Source organism: Balaenoptera physalus (genome assembly GCF_965194825.1).
Source record: "Balaenoptera physalus genome assembly, chromosome: 4".
Classification (NCBI taxonomy): domain Eukaryota; kingdom Metazoa; phylum Chordata; class Mammalia; order Artiodactyla; family Balaenopteridae; genus Balaenoptera; species Balaenoptera physalus.
Window position 1 is genome coordinate 81083997 of NC_138891.1, and position 27864 is coordinate 81111860.

Below are 27864 nucleotides of genomic sequence, written 5' to 3' on the forward strand. Positions count from 1 at the left end.
ACTCCTCTGAGAGTGAAGTGATGCTGTCTTAAGTGACCGGACTGGGAGAGGCTGCGGCCCCTTCCTCTTGGTCCTTACCACCATCCACCATCTGGCTCACTGACAGGAACCTCAGTGTAGGCAGGGGGAGCTGTACAGACCTAGCTGATGACGATGCTCGCCCAACCCTAAACAGCTCCCCTAAGCTCAGAGGATGCTCTGCCCCCTTCACTGGTTTGCAGCCAGTTGCCAGTCTCACCTACACTCCAGGACCCCAGTTCTCAAACTGGATCCATCTTCAGTGCACCTCAGGAACCTGGAATTAAAGGGAGGTATGTGTGCCCAGTCTCTGCCTGGCCACACCACTGCCCCATCACCCTGCATTGCTTTTCCTTCTCTGTGGTAGTTCCAAGGCAATTTAACCAGTCTGGTGACTAATGTGATTTCTAACTGGACTACCGGATGTTGGTCCTATACACACCCTCAAATTTTCCAACCCTCATGGGGCTTCTCTCCCATCTTTGGAACAAAGAACCACTGGAATGTTTCTGTTCACAAACACTGCACTCCTTAAACAGAGCCCTCACTTAAAATCCACTTTTTAATGGGGGAGGTGGGGAGCTGTAGTGTAAACTGGGTGGGAAAGAGACTGGCTCCCTATCTGGAGTTCTTTGAAATACGAATGTGGGTTATATAAAGCCTTTTGCTCTAATCACCAATTTCAGGGGAAAGAAAGACTTATCCAAACCATGATGTTGTCTGCCATGTTTTCAGTACTTACTAAAAGTCCCAGGCATTGTCATATTTCCTCTTCACTGTGAAGTATATACTATTACTAAGCCCCGCTTTATAGACGAGGGAGCTGGAGGTTAGGGGAGAATAACTTGCCCATGGTTACAGAGCTGTTTAGAGGGAAAGACTCTGGTTGGTCTGTCCTCACAGCCTGTACTCTTAACTACTAGGATATACTGTTTGAGTGTAGTTAGACAATCAGTGTAACTTTTTAAATGTTATTAAAGCTCAGCTTCTACATTAAAAAACAACTGAGCCAAACCTTAGAACAGTGAGCCTGCAAGGCCCAGGTCCGCACAATTCTCTAGTGCTGCTAAAAATGGCTTTTTCTCCAGCAAGTCTTGACTCTCTTTGCAACTTTTACTGAAATATTTAAATTCAGGCTTTCTGACCTCTAATGGGTCCTCTCTCTAGCTCAGCAACCCTTCTGTTCAAGTTAATTGACGTTCTCATTTTTTCTTCAGCTCCTATAGACGATGAATGCTTCACTTTGTTCATATTTTTTAGATGATGGTCACCAAAAAATGACTTCAAAAAGCAAGTCTAACCCTTTCCCTGGAAAAGGACATACCAGTATTAATAGACTCTTAGAACTGGAAGGGACTTTAGCCCATTTCAATAACCATTTATGGTTATTATAAGGAACTATTATATGGAATAATCATATTCCAATAAAATAACAAGTTAGTCCAGTTTTTCACCCAATGAAGAAAAGCCTCTATATTATCTCTGATGTCTGATACTAGGAGGCAAGTCTATGAAACTTGTTGTGTTTATTGCAGAGGTATTGAGGATGTTGTGTACAATCTTACATGTTGGGTCTGAGAGGTCCCAAGGGAAAACTTTATCTCTGGTCTCAATATGTGGAATGAGTATACTTTTCCTAATCAATTGGTTTGTTTTGATCTATTGGACACTGTTAATCTTCAACCAAATTCAACCTTGCCTCCGTTCTTACCACACCATTGAAACTGCTTGGCAAGTTACAAACAACCTCTATTTTGCCAAATTCAGAGGACTCGTCTTTTTTTTTTTTTTAATATAAAATTTTTTATTTATTATTTATTTTTATTGAAATACAGTTTATTTAGTGTTTCAGGTGTACAGCAAAGTGATGCAGTTACATGCATATACTTTTTCAGATTCTTTTCCATTATAGGTTACTACAAGATACTGAGTATTGTTCCCTGTGCTACGCAGTAGGCCCTTGTTGTTTGTTTATATACAGCAGTGTGTATCCGCTAATCCCAAATTTCCAATTTATCCCTAAGCCCCCTTTCCTCTTTGGTAACCATAAGTTTGTTTTCTATGTCTGTGAGTCTGCTTCTGTTTTATAAACAACAGTGGACTCTCCTTTGTCTTCATTTTACTCAGTCGCTCTGCAGCAGATGATACAGCTGATGACGCCATCTTTCTCATACTGCTTTTCTCTTCTGGCTTCCATCATACCATATTCTCTTTGTGCTTCCATTTCTCTGGTTGTTCCTTCTCAGTCCCCATAGCTGTCTCCTTCTTGGCCTGACCAATTATGTTAGAAGACTCCAGGGCTTGGGTCCAAGTCTCATTTGGGAATCTAGCTCTGCAATGGCACCTCTGTCAGGAGTCAGCTGGCCCCCTCACTCATTCCCACTACTTCCTGGTTAGAAGTCCAAAAAAAGATGAAGCAACGCTGTCTGGATGTAAGGGTAAGAGTAAGAATTGTAGACCTTTGTCTTCTTACAAATACAGCTGTGTTTCTCTGCTTTCCCCCCAGAAATTTCTTTTTCTTTCCCTGGCCACCAGCTTTTGAAGAAGAGTGAATAGGTTGTGGCCTCTCAATTTGGTATTTACTAAGTATATATACTTTTGATTTTTAAAAGTTTTTGTTTGTTTTATTAGATTTTGGGGGCAGAAGATTCTGTAATGCAATTTAAAGCTACCCTCTTAATCAGAACTGTTCTGAGAACTTTTAAGACAATAAATCAGATTTTGTCATTCCTTTGTTTAAAAAGTCCAGTAGTTCTCTCTGCCCTCAGCATAAGATCCAAACTCCTTATCATGGCTTACAAGTTGCCCACGTACTCTTCTCCAGCTTCATTAGGTACTACTTTCACCCTATGTATGTTCCAACCACAGGGTTTTTGCACTTGCTATTCCCATTAGTGGAAACCCATTTCTCCTAATGGTTCCCATCAACCTTGAAGTGCAGCTCAGCTCTCACTTCCTCTGAGAAGCCTTTCCTTATCTCCCTACCTAAAGTACCCTGCCTTCTCCATGCCAGTGACTTTTTCTCATATAATCATGTTTTATTTCCTTCAAAAAATAATCACAGTCGATTATTATCTTGTTAATTTATTTGTTGTCTTTTTTCCTCTTCCCTTGTTGCTTCACCAAAACTAGAGTAAGTTTCAAATGAATGAATGAATTTCTGATCCGGGAGGTTTAGGGTGAGTTAGATCTACTCAGTCCTGAGGAAAAAAAAAATCATTTTATTATATAGTGTTTGAGTAGAGCCACAAGCACAGGACCAAAGTGCCAATTATATGGAGGTATCTGAATTTCTTTTTTTTTTTTTTTTGGTATCTGCATTTCTTTAAGTATTGCCCTAAATTATTCTCTGCTTTAAAAACAACATTCATTATTCTATTCTGATAACAAAATGAATGAATGTTCATTGTAGAAAATAAAAATCACTATACTTCCTAACTCAGTGATAAACACAATGAACATTTTGGTGTGGAATCATCCATTTAGGAACTATTTGAGGTACTATTACGTGTCAGGTACAGTACTAGCCGGAATAAAACATGGCACTTACATTCATGGCACGTTCAACCTTTCTTCTTTACATTTTCTCCCAAAATAATTGGGATCATACTTATTTACAGTCTTCTAAACCAGTTATTTTTACTTACAATACAGTGCAGACATTTCCCTATGAATTTATTCTACAACATAATTTTAGTGGATGTATTGTATCTCACCATATTAATATGCTATTATGTACTTACTGAATCTCTCAGGTTGAAAATTCAGATTTTCAATTTTTCAATATTATGAATAATGCTATGGAAAATTTTAAACACATTTCATTATTTTCTTCATACAAATTCCTAGAATTAGAATTTCTGGCTAAAGGGTATATTCATTTTAAAGTTTTTGGATTCATGGGATCAAACTGCATTCCAGAGAGGTTGTAAAATATATACTCCCCACAGGAGTATAAGAAAGTGCCCATTTCTCTGCACTTTAAGCCAGGTTAGGTATCATCTATGAAAGGTTTTTTTTGTTTATAAAAAATATTTAATTGGTATCTAATTTTTGTTTTAATTTATATTTGTCTGGCTATTTATATGTTATCTTCAGTAAGTTTCCCACTCATATTCTTGGCCCTCTTCTTTGACTGGAGGTATTTACAGTTTTAAAAACTGATTTCTGGGAATTTGTTACATATTTAGGATATTGACCTGACATATTCATTGCATCTATTACTCTCAATTAATCGTTTGCCCTTTTGCTAACTTTTTCTCATACATTTAAAAATATTTCATGTCAGTTATATAAATATTGTCCTTAATAATTTCTGCCTTTGGCATTACGTTTAAAAAGAGCTTTCCAACTCAAGATTTCATATTTTCCTATTCTTTTCTCTCTTTCAGTCTGTCTGTCTCTTTCTCTGTTTAACTCTTTATATGTAAATATGTATATTGTTGTGTATGTATGTGTATGTTGTTATATGATACGGGGTAGATCCAACTATACTCATCCAAATAATTAAACAATAATTACAGCAATGTTAATTGGATGCATAGAATTTCATTGCATGGATATGCCACAATTTATTTGATCAATCTGTGGTTGGTCGATTTTGAGGTTGGACAATTATCCCCACTTTTCTCTCATTCTAAAAATGTGACACAAATCTTCTCTATAAAATTCTCCAGGTTCAGTGTCATTTCTGGAAGTGTAATTTGACTATATGTGTGATTTCATTGTGGGACAGTTTTGGTGATGACAAGGTGTGGCTCCAGTGGTGGGTGACTAAAATAGAGTCTAAAGGTCACAAGAAAGGAGGAGTCCTTTGTTACTCGCAGCTCACTCCTCTCCCCCGTACCTGCCCACGCCGACTGTGGAGCTGTCTGAGGTCTGCCTGGAAAACATCCTGCACTTAGCCGCTTCTGTGGGTTCTGAGGTGGGTTGTCCGCCCTAATTTATCCATTATTGTTGCCCCATCTGCTTTCCGTTTACAGAAATCATAAAAATCTCTGGTTTCCCTCCCTTTTGCTTTGAGTATTAAAATGGATTTACTTCTTTTTGTAAATATTTACTGTAATTTTAATGGAGTTTGAGGAGGACTGCTTTGGCTTTTTAAAAAAAATTAAAACACAGAATTAGGCAGACAACTTAACTCTACCCATTGAAATCCTAGTGGTAGAATAAACCACACTACCACTGTCTATCTGGTGTCAACTTGTTGCAAATTCTGCCAACACTGCAGGTAAAAAAATAGCCTTTTGAGAGCCTAATAAGGCATTGGCACACTAATATTGTTTGCCACTCATAACAACACTATTCTCTTTATCTGAGTTTTAGCCTTACAATGTTTCCAATCAAATAATTGGCATAAAGATTCAAGCATAGGTACACAGCCATCTGGAACCATACCTGTCCACACCCCTATTATACAAAAATATATCTGGACAAATGTGAGCACAAAAACATCAGCAGACATAATTATAATTATACACTCACAACTTCTTATTCACAAGAGTAGGTGGTTTGCATGGGACTTCCCTGGTGGTCCAGTGGTTAAGTTTCTGTGATCCCAATGCAGGGGGCATGGGTTCGATCCCTGGTGGGGGAACTAAGATTCTGCATGCCACACGATGCAGCCAAAAAAAAAAATAGAAAAAAAAAATAGGTGGTTTGCATAGTGTTGACATAAAGGCTGATGACCTAAGAGCAAAAGAAGGTAAGTGGAGGAGAGGGGGTGAGTAAAACTGAGAATAAACAGGTCAAGAAATAATAGGAGGCTTTATCATGGAAAGCATCTCCCAATATATATATATATCAAATCATTACATTGTACAGCTTAACCTCACACAATGTTATATGTCAATTATATCTCAATGAGCTGGAAACACACTCACATACATATACACACAAACATGAAATAACAGGAGGCCAATTTAAAAGAAAATAAAGTGTATGCAAGAGACTGAAGAGTAAAACAAGGGGATTTGTAAAGAATGGGGGAAGTAGAGGGATGATTCTGGAAGGCTGGGGTATTCCTGTTTCTATTGTTTCTGAGTTTCATAGCTATTCTCCTTCATTCTCCTCTGTCATAAAGTGGACTTAAAAATATTTATCTCCACATTAATTTTTTTAAAACAGCTTTATTGATATATAATTCATATACCATAAACTTCACCCTTTTGAAATGTACAATTCAGTGCCTTTTAGGACAGTCAGAGTTGTGCAACCATTACCACTATCTAATTCTAGAACATTTTCATCACCCACGAAAGAAACCTCATTCTCATTGCATTCACTCCCCACTACTCCCCCTCCCCTACCCCTGGCAACCACTAATTTACTCTCTATCTCTATGGGTTTGCCTCTTCTGGATATTTCACATCAATGGGATCATATACTATGTGGTCTTTGGTGACTGGCTTCTTTCACTTCACAGAGTGCTTTTAAGGTCACCCAAGTCATAGTCATATATCAGTACTTCATTCCTTTTTATCAGTAACCAAACAATATTCCATTGTATGGATATATAACTTTTTTCATTTTTAACTTTTTAAAATTGTGGTAGAAAACACATGCCATTTACCATCTTAACCATTTGTAAGTGTATGGTTCAGTAAAGTATATTCGCATTCCTGTTCAACAGATCTCCAGACCTTTTCCATTCTGCAGAAATGAAATTCTATACCTATTAAACAGCTCCCCATTTTCCCCTTCCCCCAGTCCGATAACCACCATTCTACTTTGTCTCTATACATTTGACTACTTTAGCCGCGAAGCATGTGGGATCTTAGCTCCCCGACCAGGGATGGAACCTACACCCCCTGCACTGGAAGGCAAAGTCTTAACTACTGGACCACCAGGGAAGTCCCTGAATTTGACTACTTTAGACACCTCATATAAGTAGAATCACACAGTATTTGTCCTTTTGTGACTAGCTTATTTCACTTAGCATAATGTCCTCAAGGTTCATCCATGGTGTAGCATGTGTCAGAATTTCATTCCTTTCTAAGGCTGAGTAATATTCAATTGTATATATAAACCACATTTTGTTTATCCATTCATCTGTCAAACATCACACTTAAAAAATCCATTCATCACTTGATGGGCATTTGTTTCCACTTTGGGGTTATTACGAACACTGCTATGAACACTCTTGTACAAGTTTTTTTTGTTTTTTTTAACAGTTCTTAATTTTTAAAAAAAATTTATTTATTTATTTATGTATGTATGTATTTATTTATTTATTTTTGGCTGTGTTGGGTCTTCGTTTCTGTGTGAGGGCTTTCTCTAGTTGCGGCGAGTGGGGGCCACTCTTCATCGCGGTGCGCGGGCCTCTCACTGTCGCAGCCTCTCCTGTTGCAGAGCACAAGCTCCAGACGCGCAGGCTCAGTAGTTGTGGCTCACGGGCCTAGTTGCTCCGCGGCATGTGGGATCTTCCCAGACCAGGGCTCGAACCCGTGTCCCCTGCATTGGCAGGCAGATTCTCAACCACTGCGCCACCAGGGAAGCCCCTACAAGTTTTTATATGGCCATATATTTTCAGTTGTCTTAGGTATGTACCTAGCTGTGGAATTGTTGAGTGATATGATAATGTTTAACTTTTTGAAGAATTGCCAAACTGTTTTCCAAAACAGCTGCACTATTTTACATTTCCACTACCAGTATAACTATTGTAATTTCTCCACAGCCTTGTCAACACTTGTTAGTGTCTGTCTTTTTGATTATAGCCATCCTAGTGGATGTGAAGTAGCATCTCATTGTGGTTTTGGTTTACATTTCCCTAATGACAAATGATGTCATGTTTATTCTTTAAACGGAAGAGAGGAAGGGATATGCCCAGGAAAACTGTTCTGGTAGCTTCATTCTCTATTACTGTGAGGAGATTGGGGCGGCTGGGGAACGCAGTGAGGGAGCATCACCAGGATTGCTCAGGTAAAATCTAATATCAATACTGTTGATAATACTACTACTAAAATAATAAGCGCTTACAGTGCCAGGCACTTTTGCAGGTGCTTTTACATGTCATCTCATTTAATAACAGGTGAGACACTCACACCTCATAGCTATAGGAATAACTCCTTTTTTTAGAAGCGTCCTTGGGGGATTCCTTCAAGGGAGATCATATCTTCTGATCTCTGCTTGTTCTGACATTGAAACTTTTATTCCCATTACCTTTATATTCCATGTGTCCATCCATGTGCTCTGTCAGTTTTACTCTGAAAATGTTGGGACTCCTCTTCCTCTTCTAGTTGACAGCCAGCTCCACCTAGAGTCTCACCTTTACTCCTGGTCTGGGACTACTTCCTACCACTTAGGGACAAAGAACTGAATATACTTTTCACTGACTGATCTTGTGCACTATATAGACCTTTTAGTAGAGAGCCTGGGTCACTGAGAGCGAGGCCTGATCTCCATTTTCTCCCTTCTCCTTTCGGTCAAACATGTTCAGACAGGATCACTGGACCATACCAAGCCCATCCCCTCTGGTCCACTGCCTCACTGTGAAAGGTCAAAATGACAGCTCTGAAATGCATCGCAGAATGCCAAGGAGAAGGGCTGAAGTGGCTGAGGTGGACTAGTTTGAGGTGTTCTGCTTTAAGAAACATAGTAAAGTGTTAGGGCTGAAAACCAGTGAACTAAATTCAGTATTTAATTTCAGATGTTATTGATAACATCCAAGTTTTTGATCACTAATGATATTGTTGACCCTTCAATATTTGGGTTATTTTGTTCTATCAACTGATTAATTATAACCTTAGCCATGTCACTCAAAGTTTTCTCACAGGTTCACTGTAAGTTTATCAGCTTTTACCTAGTTTTGCCAGCCCACAATCAACAGAAAGGCTGCTTATCCGCCTGGAGAACACTTATTGAGTCTGGGCACTGGCACATTTTGTGGACAATTGAAGGAAAAACTAAAGAAGCTTTGAAGTTGTAAGTAGAGATTTTAAAACTATAATTATTGGACATGAAATTCAGGTATAAAAAAAGGGATTTGTGCATGATTGTTCAAACAGAAGCTTAATTCATTGCAATACACCACATAATTATACCAAATCGCCAGGGAAACAATATGAAGAATCAAGTCTGCTATAATGTTCAAATATAAATTAAATGAAAGGTTCAGCTCACAAAAGTAGTATCAGATGATCATCTCAGTTATGATTGCTGGGCAGATACTCTCATACCAGGTAGACCACGTTGAGGCTTTTTGCTTTTAAATACCAGTTCAACTGGCTACACATTCCACACGATGCAGACACTCTTCAGAGGATAAAGGTAATAAGGAAGTGACATTCTGCCTCTCCCACAGGTGTATACAGAGTAGTATAACATGTTTGAGTTTTGCTTTAGGTTAAAAGTCAGAAGAGGACTATCCCTCGGAATAGATTAAATCACTTCCATTAATGTCAGAATATAACAGGCAGGGTCAAAGAGGAAAATAGTAAAGATTTGTTGGAGGTATTAAGAAACAAGAAAAGAGATCTTACAACAGTTACCTTCCATTAAGAGAGAAAAAAGTGCTGTTACGAATTATTTTCCGCACATTTTCCAATTGAAAATTTTATAAACAGTTTTGAGACATGATGGGTGTGTATGCTTTTGGGAACTGTGTATAAATTGCTAATATTCTTTTCTTGATCCTCTATGGGATTTGTGAACATGTTTCTGTTCAGTGCTTTGGAGGAATGAGTACTGAAATATCAATGCATGGATAAGTATATATGCCTATGTTTTTGTGTGATGAGCCAGAGGTATCTGTAACTGTTATGTGAATTTTACGAAGCTACTCAGTAGATTTTTCCTTAAAAAATAAGAACACATTTAGGCAGAGTCACTACTAATGACCATTCAAAAATGATTTTTCAGAGTGGGAAACAGAACATAGTGTTGACACTGATGGTTGTAAACAGTGTTGAGGAGAGATTCATTCTTCGTAGGTTTCACTTTTCTTTCTGTTTTGTATCATTTCCTGTACCTGAGGAGAATGAAAAAGAATTTTTTCCACTTGCAATTTCGGTCTACTTGGAGTTACCTTATCTTGTAGGGTTAAAATATATAGACATTTAAAATACTGAAGTCCTTTTAAATTTTTGCTATCTTGTGGTTTTACATATTATCTTACTGTAAATTTAATTTGCAGGTTTCCTGACTGTTAAAGATGCTCAACAGATTGTCATGTAAAAAAAATAAAAATAAAAATAAAATAAAATAAAATACAGAAGTCCCTGTACTGACTTGGTACAAATAATTTAGACTTTGATAAGTCACGAATACGTGTTGTAATATCTAGGGACACCATTAAAAATATTAAGAAGGTTATTAGGGCAGTGACCTTATTCTGTATGATACTTAAATTATAGATACATATCATATACATTTGTCAAAACCTTTAGAATGTACAACACAAAGAGACTTTATGTAAACCATGGACTTTAGTTAACAATAATATATCAAACCGGCTGATCAACTGTTACAAATCTACCACACTAATGCAAGATGCTAATAATAGGGGAAATGGGGGAAGGAGCGGGAGTAAATGGGAACTCACTGTACTTTCTGCTCAAATTTTCTGTAAGCCTAAAACCATTCTAAAAAATAAAGTATATTAATTTTTAAAAATCAACCCAATGTGAAACCAAAAAAGAAAAAAAAGATTAAGAGAGTGTAACTTCTAAATAGAGAGAAAAATGGAACAATAAAAGAAGATAAAAAGTAGAGGAAAAGAAACAAAGCAGGCAGGACAAATAGCATATGGTAGGACAATAGATTTAAACCCAAATATATCTTTAATAACATCAAATATAAAGGGACTAAATGCTCCAATTAAAAACTTATCAGATTTGAATAATTATAAAAATTATAATACATGCTATATATAAGAAAGATATCTAAAAGACAAGGACAGAGTAAAGTTAAAAATAATAAATATATACCATTTAAATATTGACTAAAATAAATCTGGTATAGCTATAACAATATTGAAAAGAGTAGAGTTCATGTTATACCTTTTAATGATAAAAAATCAATTTACCAGAAAAATATAAGAACTCTAAATTCATACGCACCTAATAGCCTCAATTACATATACACAGCGTAAATTGACAGAACTATAGGAGATAGGCAAATTCACAATAATATTGGATGACTTAAACAACATGTTTAGCAAACCTGATCTAGTGGGTATATTTAGACACTTCCCAATAATTGCAGAATAAATATTTTTTCAATCCCAATTAATTCATTCATGGCAATTAGCCGTATGCTGCATCATAAAGCAAGTCAACACATTTCAAAGATTTGAAATCTTGCTCTCTGAGTAAAATGCAATTGACTTAGAAATCATTAACCAAAGGGCAACTAGATATCTAATATTTGATAATTTATATAATCTAATGTCAAAAAATCCATAAGTTGAAGAAGAAATCATAATGAAAATTAGAGACTATTTTGAATTAAATAAACTAAAAACATCACACACTTAAATTTATGTGATAAAACCCATATGCATATATTATATATTAAAAAGGAAGATCTGCTTCCTATATGCAAGAGTAAGCAATAAAAAAAAATGAATTCTGCAAATAACAGCTATGTATTCATGGATAAAATACAACCCCCTCCCCCACAAAAGAAAAACCCCACAAACCGAAACAAAACAAAAAACCTCACAGCTACCTGAAGGTTCTGGAGACTAAGCAAAGACAGGCAGATTTTGGAGAGGAGTCTAAACTTAGAGCAAGTGACCAAATGGAGCGAATTTCTCATTTTTTGTAATTTTGACCCAATGACAGTCATGACTCACAGACATAGCTATGGCTGCACAAGAATGCCTCAAACTGTGACAGAAAGCCCACTATCTTTCTGGATGGAAAAATTACAGGAAGTAGACTGGTCAAATATGGCTAGATGCTGAAGAGTGAGGGGAAATCCTAGAAGAGGGAAGGAGATTCCTTAATTCTGTGCATGAACTCTGCACAAGCCTCAGGTTGACTTCTGAATCATGCATTCATAGGACAGATTCAAAGTAGCAGTAGGCTTAAGGAATTGACCTGAGCTATGACCACAGAAGGCAAGACAGAGAGCTTACAATTCAAATCTAACCATGTTAGCTGCCAGCTAAAACAAAAACGACACCATCACTTGTCAGAGGAGTATGACAGAACTCAAGTCTACACAGCATAATATTCACAATGTTAAGGATACAGTTGAAATTATCCTAGTTATAGAAAACCAAGAGAATGCTACTCATTTTAAATAGAAAAGATAACTTTAACTTCTTCCTTTCTGATTTGGAAGCCTCTTATTTTTTATTTAAAAAATTTTATTTGTCTGTTTGTTTATTTATGTCTAATTGCTCTGGCTAGGACTTCCAGTACTATGTTGAATAAAAGTGGCAAGAGTGGGCATTTTGTCTTATTCCTGACCTTAGAGATAAAGCTTTCAGGTTTTTACCACTGAGTGTGATGTTGGCTGTGGGCTTTTCATATATGGCCTTTATTATGTTGAGGTAACCTCCTTCTCTCCCTAGTTTGTTGAGTTTTTATCATGAAAGGGTGCTGAATTTTGTCAAATGCTTTTTCTAGATCTCTTGAGACAATCATGTAATTTTTATCTTTTATTCTGTTAATGTGGTGTATCACATGAATCGATTTTCATATGTTGAACGATCCTTGCATCCCAGGGATAAATCCAACCTGCTCATGTGGTATGATCTTTTTAATGTGCTGTTGGATTTGGTTTGCTAGTATTTTTGTTGAGGATTTTTGCATCTATATTCAACAGGAATCTTGGCCTGTAATTTTCTTTTCTTGTGTCTTTGTCTCTGGTATCAGGTAGTGCTGGCCTCACAAAATGAATTTGAAGTGTTCCCTCCTCTTCAATTTTTTTGGGAAGATTTTGAGAAGAATTGATATAAATTCTTCTTTAAATGTTTGATAAGAGTTCACCATGAAGCCATCTGGTCCTGGGCTTTTTCTTTGTTGGGAGGTTTTTGGTTACTCAACCTCCATGCTAGTTAAAGGTCTATTCAGCTTTTTTATTTCTTTATGACTTAGTCTTTTTTTTTTTTTTTAACATCTTTATTGGTATAATTGCTCTACAATGGTGTGTTAGTTTCTGCTTTATAACAAAGTGAATCAGCTATACATATACATATATCCCCATATCTCCTCCCTCTTGCGTCTCCCTCCCACCCTCCCTTTCCCACTCCTCTAGGTGGTCACAAAGCACTGAGCTGATCTCCCTGTGCTATGCGGCTGCTTCCCACTAGCTATCTTTTTTACATTTGGTAGTGTATATATGTCCATGCCACTCTCTCACTTCATCCCAGCTTACCCTTCCCCCTCCCTGTGTCCTCAAGTCCATTCTCTACATCTGCGTCTTTATTCCTGTCCTGCCCCTAGGTTCTTCAGACCATTTTTTTTTTTTTTTTTAGATTCCATATATATGTTATGACTTAGTCTTGGTCGGTTGTATGTTTCTAGTAATTTATCCATTTCTTCTAGGTTATCCAGTTTGTTGGCATATAATGAATTGTTCATAGTATTCTCATAATCTTTTTTATTTCTGTGGCATCAGTTATAATGTCTCTTCTTTCACTTCTGATTTTATTTGAGTTGCCTCCCTTTTTTGTCTAGCTAAGTGTTTGTCAATTTTGTTTATCTTTTTTTTAAAAAAAACTCTTGGTTTCATTTTTCTATTGTTTTCCTATTTTCTATTTCATTTATTTCTGCTCTAATCTTTGTTATTTCCTTCCTTCTTCTGACCTTGGGCTTAGTTCTTTCTTCCTTTCCTACCTCCTTGAGGTGTAAAATTAGGTTATTTGAGAGATTTCTTTCTTAATGTGTTTATTGCTATGAAATTCCTTCTTAGAACTCTTTTTGCTACATTCAATAAATTTTGGTATGTTGTGTTTTCATTTTCATTTGTCTTGAGGTATTTTCTAATTTCCTTTTTTATTTTTTTAATTGAATGAAAGATTCTTTAAATTCTATAGTGCTTTACAATTTTCAAAAGTTTCACACACATGATTTCATATAATCCCAAAATAACTCTTTCTCCCCCACCCATGTATTGTCCCTCCCCACTTCTCACTCCCCACTGGTAACCACAAGTTTATTCTCTATATCTATGAGTCTGCTTCTTTTTTGTTTTATTCACTAGTTTGTTGTATTTTTTAGATTCCACATATAAGTGATATCATAGAGTCTTTCTCTGTCTGAATTATTTCACTTAGCATTATACCCTCCAAGTCCATCTAGATTGCTGCAAAGGGCAAGATTTCATTCTTTTTTTTTATGGCTGAGTAGTATTCCATTGTATATATACCACATCTTCTTGATTGATTCACCTGTTGATGGACACTTAGTTTGCTTCCATATCTTGGCAATTGTAAATAATGCTGCTGTGAACATTGGGTGCATGTATCTTTTCAAATTAGTGTTTTTGGTTTTTTTTGGATGTATATCCAGGAGTGGAATTGCTGGGTCATATGGTAGTTCTATTTTTAGTTTTTTGAGATACCTCCATACTGTTTTCCACTGGCTGCACCAATTTACATTCCCACCAACAGTGTACAAGCATTCTCTTTTCTCCACATCCTTGCTAACATTTATTTGTCTTCTTTTTGATGATAGCCATTCTGACAGGTGTGAGGTGATATCTCATTGTAGTTTTGATTTGCATTTCTCTGATGGTTAGTGATGTTTTCATGTGCCTGTTGGCCATCTTCATTCCCTCTTTGGAAAAATGTCTATTCAGTTCTTCTGCCCATTTTTCAATTGGGTTGTTTCTTTTTTTGATGTTGAGTTGTATGAGCTGTTTATATATGTTGGATATTAACACCTTATTGGTCATATCATTTGCAAATATCTTCTCCCATGCAGTTGGTTGTCTTTTCGTTTAAGGTATTTTCTTTCTTTCTTTCTTTTTAAAAATAAATTTATTTATTTATTTTTATTTATTTATTTTTGGCTGCATTGGGTCTTTGTTGCTGTGTGCAGGCTTTCTCTAGTTGCAGTGAGTGGGAGCTATTCCTCACTGCAGTGCACAGGCTTCTCGTTGCAGTGGCTTCTCTTGTTGCGGAGCAGGGTTCTAGATGTGTGGGCTTCAGTAGTTGTGGCAGGTGGGCTCAGTAGTTGTGGCTCACGGTCTTAGTTGCTCCGCAGCATGTGGGATCTTCCTGGACCAGGGCTCAAACATGTCTCCCCTGCATTGGCAGGCGGATTCTTAACCACTGCGCCACCAGGTAAGTCCCAGCATGTGAGGTATTTTCTAATTTCCTTTCTGATTTCTTCTTTGACCCAATGGTTGTTCAAAAGTAGAAAGGAAAAAGTAAAATTGTTCCTGTTTGCAGATGACATGGTCTTATAAAAAGCTCTAAATACTCCACTGAAAAAACTGGTAGAACTAATAAATGAATTAGATACAGTTGTAGAATACAAAATCAACGTACAAAAATCAGTTGCTCCTCTATAAACTAATAGCACACTATCTGAAAAGGAAATTAGGAAAACAATCCCATTTACCATAGCACCAAAAAGAATAATATACTTAGGAATAAACTTAACTAAGGAGGTGAAAGTCTTGTATACTGAAAGCTATAAAATATTAATGAAATAAATTAAACAAGAAACAAACAAATGTAAAGACATCCTGTGTTCATGGATTTGAAGAATTAGTATTGTTAAAATGTTCATACTACCCTCAAAAATCAATGCAATCCCTATCAAAATCCCAATGGCATTTTTTTTACAGAAATAGAAAAATATTCTAAACTTCATATGGAACCACAAAAGACCATGAATAACCAAATTAAGCTTGAAAAAGAAGAACAAAGATGGAGGCATTACACTTCCTTATTTCAAAATATATTACAAAGCTACAGTAATCAAAACAGTATGGTACTGGCATAAAGACAAATAGACCAAGGGAAAGAACACAGAGCCCAGAAATAAATCCATACATATAGGACGTGATCTTTGACAATGGTGCCAAGAGGGGGGAAATGACAGTCTCCTCAACAAATGGTGCTAGGAGAACTGGATATTTACTTGCAAAACAATGAAACTGGACTCATATTATGCCATACACAAAAATCAACAAAATGGGTTAAAGATTTAAATGTAAGACCTGAAACTGTAAAATTCCTAGAAAATAACATAGGGGAAAAAAATCATGACATTGGTCTTGGCAATAATTTCACAGATATAACACCAAATGCACAGGCAACAAAAACAAAAATAAGCAAGTGGGACTACATCAAACAAAACAGCTTCTGCACAGCAAAAGAAATAATCAACAGAGTAAATAGGCCCTCCTACAGAATGGGAGAAAATATTTGCAAAACATAAATTTGATAGGAAGTTAATCTCTACAATATATAAAGAACTTCTACAACTCAGTAGTAAAAAGAAAAAACACTAATAATCTAATAATCTAAAATTTTAAATAATAAATCTAATAATTTTAAAATGGGCTAGACTTGTAATAGACATTTTTCCAAAGAAGACATACAGATGGTCAACAGGTATATGAAAAAACACTCAGTGTCGCTAATCATCAGGGAAATGCAAATCAAAACCACAATGAGATATCACTTTACACCTGTTGGGATGGCTACCACCAAAACAACAAAAGACAACAAATGTAAGTGAGGATGTGGAGAAATTGGAACCTGTGCACATTGTTGGTAGGAATGCAAAGTAGTCTAACCACTATGGAAAACAGTAAGGAGGTTCCTCAAAAAATTAAAAATAGAAGTACATATGATCCATCAATTCCCCTGCTGGAATTGCTCTATTTATCCAAAAGAATAAAAATCAGGATCTTGAAGAGATATTAGCACTCTAATATCCATTGCAGCACTATTCATAACAGCCAAGATATGGAAACAATCTAAATGTCAATCAACAGATAATGGATAAAGACAATGTGATATACACATACAATGGAATATTATTCAACCTTAAAAAGAAGGAAATTCTGTAACATGTGAGAACATGGATGAATGAGGACATTATGCTAAGTGAAATAAGCTAGTCACAGATAAAAACTGCATCATTCTACTTTTATGAGGTATCTAATATGTAAATTCATAGAATCAAAGAGTGGAGTGCTGGTTGCCAGGGGGGAGGGGGGAGGGGAAAATGGGGTGTTATAATGGGCATAAAGTTTCAGTTAAGCAAGATGAATAAGCTCTAGAGATATACTGTACTCATTGTACCTATAGTTAATAATAATGTGTTGTGCACTCAACAACTCGTTAAGAGGGTAGCTCTCATGCTAAATATTCTTACTATGTTAAAATATTAAAGATAGGAGGACCTTCAAGATGGCGGAGGAGTAAGACGTGGAGATCACCTTCCTCCCAACAAATACATCAGAAATACATCTAAATGTGGAACAACTCCTACAGAACAACTACTGGATGCTGGCAGAAAACCTCAGACTTCCCAAAAGGCAAGAAACTCCCTAGGTACCTGAGTAGGGCAAAAGAAAAAAGAAAAAACAGAGACAAAAGAATAGGGACAGGACCTGCACCTCGAGGAGGGAGCTGTCAAGGAGGAAAAGTTTCCACACACTAGGAAGCCCCTTCACTGGCAGAGACAGGGGGGTGGCAGGGGGGAAGCTTCAGAGCCACGGAGGAGAGCGCAGCAACAGGGGTGCAGAGGGCAAAGCAGAGAGATTCCTGCACAGAGGATCGGTGCCGACCAGCACTCACCAGCCTGAGAGGCTTGTCTGCTCACCTGTTGGGGTGGGTGGGGGCTGGGAGCTGAGGCTCGGGCTTCAGAGGTCAGACCCCAGAGAGAGGACTGGGGTTGGCTGCGTGAACACAGCCTGAAGGGGGCTAGTGCACCACAGCTAGCTGGGAGGGAGTCCGGGAAAAAGTCTGGAACTGCCTAAGAGGCAAGAGACCATTGTTTCGGGTGCGTGAGGAGAAGGAATTCAGAGCACTGCCTAAACAAGCTCCAGAGACGGGCACGAGCCGCGGCTATGAGCACCGACACCAGAGACGGGCATGAGATGCTAACACTGCTGCTGCAGCCACCAAGAAGCCTGCGTGCAAGCACAGGTCACTACCCGCACCTCCCCTCCCAGGAGCCTGTGCAGCCCGCCACTGCCAGGGTCCCATGATCCAGGGACAACTTCCTCAGGAGAACACACGGCACGCCTCAGGCTGGTGCAACATCACGCCGGCCTCTGCTGCCGCAGGAGAGGAGGCTAAACAATACACTACTAAATAACCAAGAGATCACTGAAAAAATCAAAGAGGAAATCAAAAAATACCTAGAAATAAATTACAACGAAAACACGATGATCCAAAACCTATGGAGTGCAGCAAAAGCAGTTCTAAGAGGGAAGTTTATAGCAGCAATACAAGCCTACCTCAAGAAACAAGAAAAATCTCAAATAAACAACCTAACCTTACACCTAAAGCCATTAGAGAAAGAAGAACAAAAACCCCCCAAAGTCAGCAGAAGGAAAGAAATCATAAAGATCAGATGAGAAATAAATGAAAAAGAAATGAAGGAAACAATAGCAAAGATCAATAAAACTAAAAGCTTGTTCTTTGAGAAGATAAACAAAATTGATAAACCGTTAGCCAGACTCATCAAGAAAAAAAGGGAGAACACTCAAATCAACAGGATTAGAAATGAAAAAGAAGTAACAACTGACACTGCAGAAATACAAAGGATTATGAGAGATTACTACAAGCAACTCTATGCCAATAAAATGGACAACCTGGAAGAAATGGATGAATTCTTAGAAAAGCACAACCTTCCCAGACTGAACCAGGGAGAAATAGAAAATATAAACAGACCAATCACAAGCATTGAAATTGAGACTGTGATTAAAAATCTTCCAACAAACAAAAGCCCAGGACCAGATGGTTTCGATGGCCAATTCTATCAAACATTTAGAGAAGAGCTAACACCTATCCTTCTCAAACTCTTCCAAAATATAGCAGAGGGAGGAACACTCCCAAACTCATTCTATGAGGCCACCATCACCCTGATACCAAAACCAGACAAAGATGTCACAAAGAAAGAAAACTATAGGCCAATATCACTGATGAACATAGATGCAAAAATCCTCAACAAAATACTAGCAAACAGAATCCAACAGCACATTAAAAGGATCATACACCATGATCAAGTGGGGTTTATCCCAGGAATTCAAGGATTCTTCAATATACGCAAATCAATCAATGTGATAAACCATATGAACAAGCTGAAGGAGAAAAACCATATGATCATCTCAATAGATGCAGAAAAAGCTTTCGACAAAATTCAACACTGATATATGATAAAAACCCTCCAGAGAGTAGGCATAGAGGGAACTTACCTCAACATAATAAAGGCCATATATGACAAACCCACAGCAAACATTATTCTCAATGGTGAAAAACTGAAACCATTTCCTCTAAGATCAGGAACAAGACAAGGTTGTCCACTCTTACCACTATTATTCTACATAGTTTTGGAAGTTTTAGCCACAGCAATCAGAGAAGAAAAAGAAATAAAAGGAATCCATATAGGAAAAGAAGAAGTAAAGCTGTCACTGTTTGCAGATGACATGATACTACACGTAGAGAATCCTAAAGATGCTACCAGAAAACTACTAGAGCTAATCAATGAATTTGGTAAAGTAGCAGGATACAGAATTAATGCACAGAAATCTCTTGCATTCCTGTACACTAATGATGAAAAATCTGAAAGAGAAATTAAGGAAACACTCCCATTTACCATTGCAACAAAAAAATAAAATACCTAGGAATAAACCTAACTAAGGAGACAAAGGACCTGTATGCAGAAAACTATAAGACACTGATGAAAGAAATTAAAGATGAAACAAACAGATGGAGAGATATACCATGTTCTTGGATTGGAAGAATCAATATTATGAAAATGACTCTACTACCCAAAGCAATCTACATATTCAATGCAATCCCTATAAAACTACCAATGGCATTTTTCACAGAACTAGAACAAAAAATTTCACAGAACTAGAACAAAAAATTTCACAGTTTGTATGGAAACACAAAAGACCCCAAATAGCCAACGCAATCTTGAGAAAGAAAAACGGAACTGGAGGAATCAGGCTCCCAGACTTCAGACTATACTACAAAGCTACAGTAATCAAGACAGTATGGTACTGGCACAGAAACAGAAATATAGATCAATGGAACAGGATAGAAAGCCCAGAGATAAACCTATGCACATATGGTCACCTTATCTTTGATAAAGGAGGTAAGAATATACAATGGAGAAAAGGCAGCCTCCAATAAGTGGTGCTGGGAAAACTGGACAGCTACATGTAAAAGAATGAAATTAGAACACTCCTTAACACCATACACAAAAATAAACTCAAAATGTATTAAAGACCTAAATGTAAGGCCAGACACTATCAAACTCTGAGAGGAAAACATAGGCAGAACACTCTATGACATAAATCACAGCAAGATCCTTTTTGACCCACCTCCTACAGAAATGGAAATAAAAACAAAAATAAACAAATGGGACCTAATGAAATTTAAACGCTTTTGCACAGCAAAGGAAACCATGAAGAAGATGAGAAGACAACCCTCAGAATGGGAGAAAATATTTGCAAATGAAGCAACTGACAAAGGATTAATCTCCAAAATATACAAGCAGCTCATGGAGCCCAATATCAAAAAAACAAACAATCCATTCCAAAAATGGGCAGAAGACCTAAATAGACATTTCTCCAAAGAAGATATACAGATCGCCAACAAACACATGAAAGGATGCTTGACATCACTAATCATTAGAGAAATGCAAATCAAACTACAATGAAGTATCACCTCACACCAGTCAGAAAGGCCATCATCAAAAAAATCTACAAACAATAAATGCTGGAGAGGGTGTGGAGAAAAGGGAACCCTCTTGCACTGTTGGTGGGAATGTGAATTGATACAGCCACTATGGAGAACAGTATGGACGTTCCTTAAAAAACTAAAAATAGAACTACCATACGACCCAGCAATCTCACTACTGGGCATATACCCTGAGAAAACCATCATTCAAAAAGAGTCATGTACCAAAATGTTCATTGCAGCTCTATTTACAATAGCCAGGACATGGAAGCAACCGAAGTGTCCACCGACAGATGAATGGATAAAGAAGACGTGGCACATATATACAGTGGAATATTACTCAGCCATAAAAAGGAACGAAACTGAGTTATTTGTAGAGAGGTGGGTGGACCTAGAGACTGTCATACAGAGTGAAGTAAGTCAGAAAGAGAAAAACTAATACCGTATGCTAACACATATATATGGAATAAAAAAAAAAAGAAAAAGGTTCTGAAGAACCTAGGGGCAGGACAGGAATAAAGACGCAGACGTAGAGAATGGACTTGAGGACACAGGGAGGGGGAAGGGTAAGCTGGGATGAAGTGAGAGAGTGGCATGGATATATATACACTACCAAATGTAAAATAGATAGCTAGTGGGAAGCAGCCCCATAGCACAGGGAGATCAGCTCGGTGCTTTGTGACCACCTAGAGGGGTGGGATAGGGAGGGTGGGAGGGAGACGCAAGAGGGAGGAGATATGGGGATATATGTATATGTATAGCTGATTCACTTTGTTATAAAGCAGAAACTAACACACCCTTGTAAAGCAATTATACTCCAATAAAGATGTTAACAAAATATTAATGATACATGGAAAGGACAATCAACAGATGTCAACTCCAAGATTATTCAATGCTGAGATTATGTGATAAGCATTTAAAACCAGCTATTGTAACTATGCTCATTGAAGTAAAGGAAAATACACTGGAAATGAAAGGAAACATAGGAAATCCCAGAAGATAAATAGAAAATATAGAAAAGAACCAAATAGAAATTTTAGAACTAAAAAATAAAAAATTCACTGGATGTGCCTATAGTAGCAGGAATATATATGACAGAGCAACTAGTAACTGAACTTGAAAACAGAGTTAAGGAGTTATTTGATGAAAGGAGAGAAAACCTGAAAAAGATGAAGAGAACTTTAGGGGTCTGTGAAATAATATTAAAAAATCCAATATAAGGTTAATTTGAGTCTCAAAAAGAGAAGGAGAGAAAGAGAATGGGGCAGGAAAAATATCTGAAGAAATTCTGGCAGATGACTTACAAAATTTGGTGAAAGACATAAGCTTATAGATTCAAAAAGCTCAGCTAATGCCCAAATAAGTAAGTTCCAATCAGCATGATGATAAAAACCTCTGGAAACTAAAGAAAAAGAGAAGATCATGAAGGCAGCCAGAGGAAAATGACATATTACATAGAGGGGAATGACAATTTGGATGACTGTGGACTTCTCATCATAAATTATGAAGGCCAGAAAGTAGTGAAACCACATTTTTCAAGAGCTGAGGGAAAAAGTCAATTTAACTTTGTTAAGAATATTTGACATAAGATTTATCCTCTTAAGAAAATTTTAAGTGTACAACACATTACTGTTGACTATAGGTACAATGAGTGCAGTAGATCTCTAGAGCTTATTTATCTTGCTTGACTGAAGAGTCAATAATTTTATAAATAAAAAACAAACTAAACAAAACAATCAGGGAATACATGGAAGAGCTGAATAACATTATTAATCTCCTTGATCTACTTGATATTTATAGAACACTGCATCAACAACAACAAAATACATATTCTTTTCAAGTGAATATGGTACATTAACCAAGACTGACCATATACTGGGCCATAAAAAAAGTTTCAGTAAATTGAAAAATATTGAAATTGTACAGAGCACAATAAAACTAAACTGGAAATCAATAACAATGACATATCTAGAACTCTCTCAAATATTTGGAAATTAAACAACAGAATTCTAAGTAAATAACTGGTCAAAGAAGAAATCACAAGACAAATTAGAAAATATTTTGAATTGAATGATAATAAAAACGTGACATATCAAAATTTGTGAGATGCAACTAAAGCAGTGCCTAGAGGGAAACATTTTTAAATGTCTATATAAGAAAAGAAGAAAGGTGTAAAATCAACAATCTAAGGTCTGACCTTTAGAAGCTAGAAAAAAAGAGCAAAGTAAACCAGAATTACTAAGAGGAAAGGACATGATAAAGATAAGCACAAAAAGTAATGGAAATAAAAAGATAATAATCAACAAAGCCAAAAGCTGGTTCTTTGAAAAGATCAACAAAAGTGATTAATCCCTAGCTAGATTGATTAAGAGAACACAACTCACATGAGAAGGATTCAACCTACTGTCCTTGGCTTTGAAGATACAGAAGGGGGACCATAAGTCAAAGAATGTGGTGGCCACTAAAAATTGGGAAAGGTCCTCAGCTTATAGCCAACAGGTAATGGGATCTTGGTCCTACAAACACAGGAAGTGAATTCTGCCAATAACCCAAATGAGCAGGAAATGGATTCTCCTCTTAGAGCTTCCAGAAAGGAACACAGCCTGGCCTGCCAACACCTTGATTTTATTATAGGTAGACCTGTATCAGACCTCTGATCTACAGAACCATTAGAAATTTGTGTTGATTGAAGCCACTAAGTTTGTAATAATTTGTTACAGCATCAAAAGAAAACTAATACAATACCATACACAAAAAATAACTACACATGGACCATAGACCTAAGCTTTAAAGTGACGATGATAAATCTCCTAGAAGGAAACATAGGACAGTATCTTTGAAATTTGGATTAGGTAAAGATTTCTTAGATAGCACTCAAAAAGTAAAAACTCTAAAAGGAAAGATTGATGAATCATATTTTATGAAAACTAAAAATGTTTGCTCTTTGAAAGACACTGTAAAGAAAAATCAAAGGAAAGCTACACAATGAGAGAAAATATTTGCCATACACTTATCTGATAACAGACTGGCATATCCAGAATATATAAAAACTGTTATAGTTCAATAATAAGAAAACAACAACCTAATTTAAAAATGGATTGAAGATTTGCACGTACAGTTCACAAGAGGAAATATATAAATGGCCAAAAAGTACATGAAAAGCTGTTCAATATTTCTGCTAGGGAAAGGCACATTAAAGCTACAATAAGATATTAGTGTAATGGCTAAAATAAGAAAGGCTGACAGATCAAGATTTGATGAGAAGAAATGGCTGCTTTCAGATTTGGGGCAGGAAAAGTATAAGTTTCTTTCTAGAACATCTTGCTATAGCACAAAGCAATGAAGAGATCCAAGATTACGAGGAGTGTTAAAAGTGCTAGGAGTCATCCTCAGAATGTTCCCATTGGCTTCAAACAGTAACATTTGAGCATCATCAAGAATAATAACTGCAAGGGATTGAAATACACAAAACACATTTAAGTCTATGAGTTGATAATAATACTAAAAACATGGGTTACCTTTAGACAATTCTATGAAAGATTTTTATTCTGAAAACTGGTAAATAAAGAGAAATAGTTAAGTATTTTCTCTGTTTTCCTATGTAATCTGTGTCTTAGGGCAACAAAATAGTTGATGAGATGTATTATGACCAATAAATGAAAAAAGAATGATAAAATTAGAACATCACCATTTTTCAATCTCTATTGAATTAATGGGTCAAGCAATGATCATCAATAACTTCTTACAGCAAAAAGATCATCAATGGCTGGATCATTATGCACCGACTTATGGAGATAGACAAGAACATTATGGTGTAGTCTTTATAAGACAAAAAAAATTGAACCTGAATTTAAAGAAAACATTAGATATAACTATAATCAGCAATTTACAGAAAATATAGGGTTCCGAAGAACATGATAAGTGACATCATTAGAAAATAATCAGCAAAATCCAGACTAGGAAACTCTTTAGTACAAATAATCTGGTTACTTCAATAAAAAATACTGTAAAATATATATATAGAGAGAGAAATGAAGGGTGAATCTTTATATAACCTTTATAATGTCCTGGATCTAATATATATATACATATTAGATCAAGGACATTTATCAATCAGTCAAAATTTATGGACCTTGTTCTGATGGAGTTAGAACAACAAAAAGTAGACAATTGGTGAAATACAGACAGTGACTTGTTATTTGATATTAAGGGATCACTGAAAATATTTTAGGTGATAATAGTATTGTGATTAGCTTTTTAAAAATTAATTAATTTATTTTTGGCTGTGTTGAGTCTTGGTTGCTGCGCGCAGGCTTTCTCTAGTTGTGGCGAGCGGGGGCCACTCCTCGCTGCAGTGAGCGGACTTCTCATTGCAGTGGCCTCTCTTGCTGTGGAGCATGGAGTCTAGGTGCGTGGGCTTCAGCAGTTGTGGCACACGGGCTTAGCTGTTCCATGGCATGTGGGATCTTCCCAGACCAGGGCTCGAAACCGTGTCCCCTGCATTGGCAGGTGGATTCTTAACCATTTTACCACCAGGGAAGCCCCATGATTAGATTTTAAAGTCCTTATATTTTATAGATATGTACTGAAATATTTACAAATGACATTATATTATGACTAGGATTTACTTCAAGATAATCTGGGGGGGAGGAAAGGGGGTAAGGTATATATCAAATAAGATAGGCTTGTGGTAATAGTTATTAAATAGGAATAATGAGCACATGGAGAGTAAATATACTATTCTCTATTTTTGTGTATGTTTGAAATGTTCGATAGTTGAAGAAAATTTTGAGAAATAAATAACATACAAGGAATCTCCAGCAAATATTCTGTCACTTGAAGGAGAAGAGAGAGGAAAAAAAGGGATAGAAGCAATATTTGAAAAAATGCTAGCTGAAAAAATTTCAAAACAGATGAAAAACATTAAAACACAAGGGTCTGGAACTTCTATTTCCTCTAAAATCAGATTTCCCTCTTGTTTGAAACAACTAAAAATGGACAACATATAAGAAACAATGGTTTTCAAGATATCAGGCAACAAAGGACAGTGCTCTGTGAAAGTCAGGAAAGAAATGAAGTGAGCCTTATGATTGCTCTACCCTACTGTCTTCAGAAAATTTCCTAGCCTCAGAGTAGGGAAAGTGAACCTGAGAGGAACCCTGCAGACCTCTGAGTTGAAGAGATGGAGCTGAGATCCTGGGGAAAGCAAGGCAGCTATAGTTCACAGGACAGAGTGCCAGAGAGGAGAGAACTGCACAGAAAGAACTCTGGAAATCTGCAGAAGGTCCCCTTCAGGTAATCCCCTGTGTATAGATCAGTACATGTGTGTGAGGAAACTACCTGAGGCCATGGAAAGAACCAAGCCAGGAATACTGCCTATTATCACCAGTCAAACTGGAAAACCTTGTGATTCACGGGGCACTGGGTAGAGTACTCAGAAGGATTTTGCCTCAGTAGTGGGGAATACTTAGCCCTAGATGAACACTGCTCTGTTTCACTCTAAAAAAATCTTAAAGCAAAATTGGAAAAGATCAGATTGTTTCCAAGTAAATTAGCTGGGTCCTGAAATATAGCCCAAGAATATACATGAATACAAAAAAATCCAGCACCTACTAAGGTAAAATTCATAATATCTTGCACCAATCAAAAATTACCAGGCATACACCTAACTATTACAATGTTATATGTCAATTATATCACAATTAAAAAATTACCAGGCATAAAAACAAGCAGCAAAAAGTTATTATAACTATATTCTCTTAAGTTCAAAAAAGTTAAGTAAAGATACTGACACTATAGAAAAGACACAAATAAACTGGGGGTGAAAACTACAAAAATTATAATGTATGTAATGAAAAATACACTGGCACTTTATTATTAATGGTACTGTAGACATTGCAGAAGAAAAGATCAGTAAACTTGAAGACATAGCAATAGAAAATATCCAAAATGATATAGAGGGGAAAAAAAGAATTAAAAAACATTAACAGAGCATCAGGGAGTTGAGACAACTTCAGCTGTCCCAATATATGTGTAATTGGAGCTCCCAGAGGAGAGGGCTGGGATAAAAAAATGTTTGAAGAAATAGTGGCTAACAAATTTCCAAATATGCTGAATACTGTAAGCCCACAGTTCTTAGAAGTTCAAAGCACCACAACACAAGAAACATGAAGAAAACTACAACAATACCACTTTAAGTAGGAGTGTAAACTGGTGTGAGTACTTTGGAAAACTTTGGGGCAGCAATCTTTTAAAGCTGAACTTATGTCAATAACCTGTGACTTAGCAATTACATTTCTAGGTCTGAACCCAGTAGAAATGCATGCACTTGTGCACCAAGAGACAAGTACGTGAATGTTCACTGCAGCATTATTCATAACAACCAAAAAACTGGAAACAACCAAATGTCTAACTCATAATAGAGAATACAGAAATGAAAAGGAATGAATAATATGCACAAGATGAAAGAATCTCACAAACATACTGCTGCTCAAAATAAGCCAGCCCCCAAATAGTACAGTGATCTGATTCCATTTATACAAAATCTAAAAAAAGTCAAACTAAAAGTCAGAATAGTGGTTATTTTCTGGAATAGAAAGGGTAGTGATTGGAAACAGGTACCATGTGGTATTCTGAGGAGCTGGTAACTTTCAATCTTTTGGTGGTTTCATAGCTCTATTTAATTAGTGATAGTCAAGTTGTACAGTTTTGATCTCTGTAATTTTCTGTATGTGTGCTTGAAAAGTTTTAAAAATGCAAATAAATATATTTCACCACATTAACATCAGAAGGGAGAAAAATCATACAATCATCTCAATAGATATAGAAAAATAATTTGATAAAATTTAATAATTCATGATAAAAACTCTCAGAAAACAGACTATAAGGGAATTGCTCTAATATGATTAGTAGTATCTATAAAACACAATAAACACCATAGTTAATGGTTAAATAGGGAACTTTTGTTCTTTTTTTTTTTTTTTAAGACTGAGAGCCAGCAATGTGAACCACTGTAG

At 36.5% G+C, this 27864-nt stretch overlaps 2 protein-coding genes across 2 annotated transcripts in view; one reads left to right on the forward strand and one right to left on the reverse strand.

Annotated features, from left to right (window-relative positions):
• B4GALT4 (beta-1,4-galactosyltransferase 4) overlaps positions 1-27864 on the forward strand; it is a 146334-nt gene that overhangs the window by 64658 nt on the left and 53812 nt on the right. The window lies entirely within an intron of this gene.
• TEX55 (testis expressed 55) overlaps positions 1819-27864 on the reverse strand; it is a 33450-nt gene continuing 7404 nt past the window's right edge. The window contains exon 4 of the mRNA XM_082460062.1: positions 1819-9985. Within this exon, the coding sequence (XP_082316188.1) occupies positions 9935-9985 (51 nt within the window). The 3' untranslated portion in view covers positions 1819-9934. The remainder of the gene's footprint in view (positions 9986-27864) is intronic.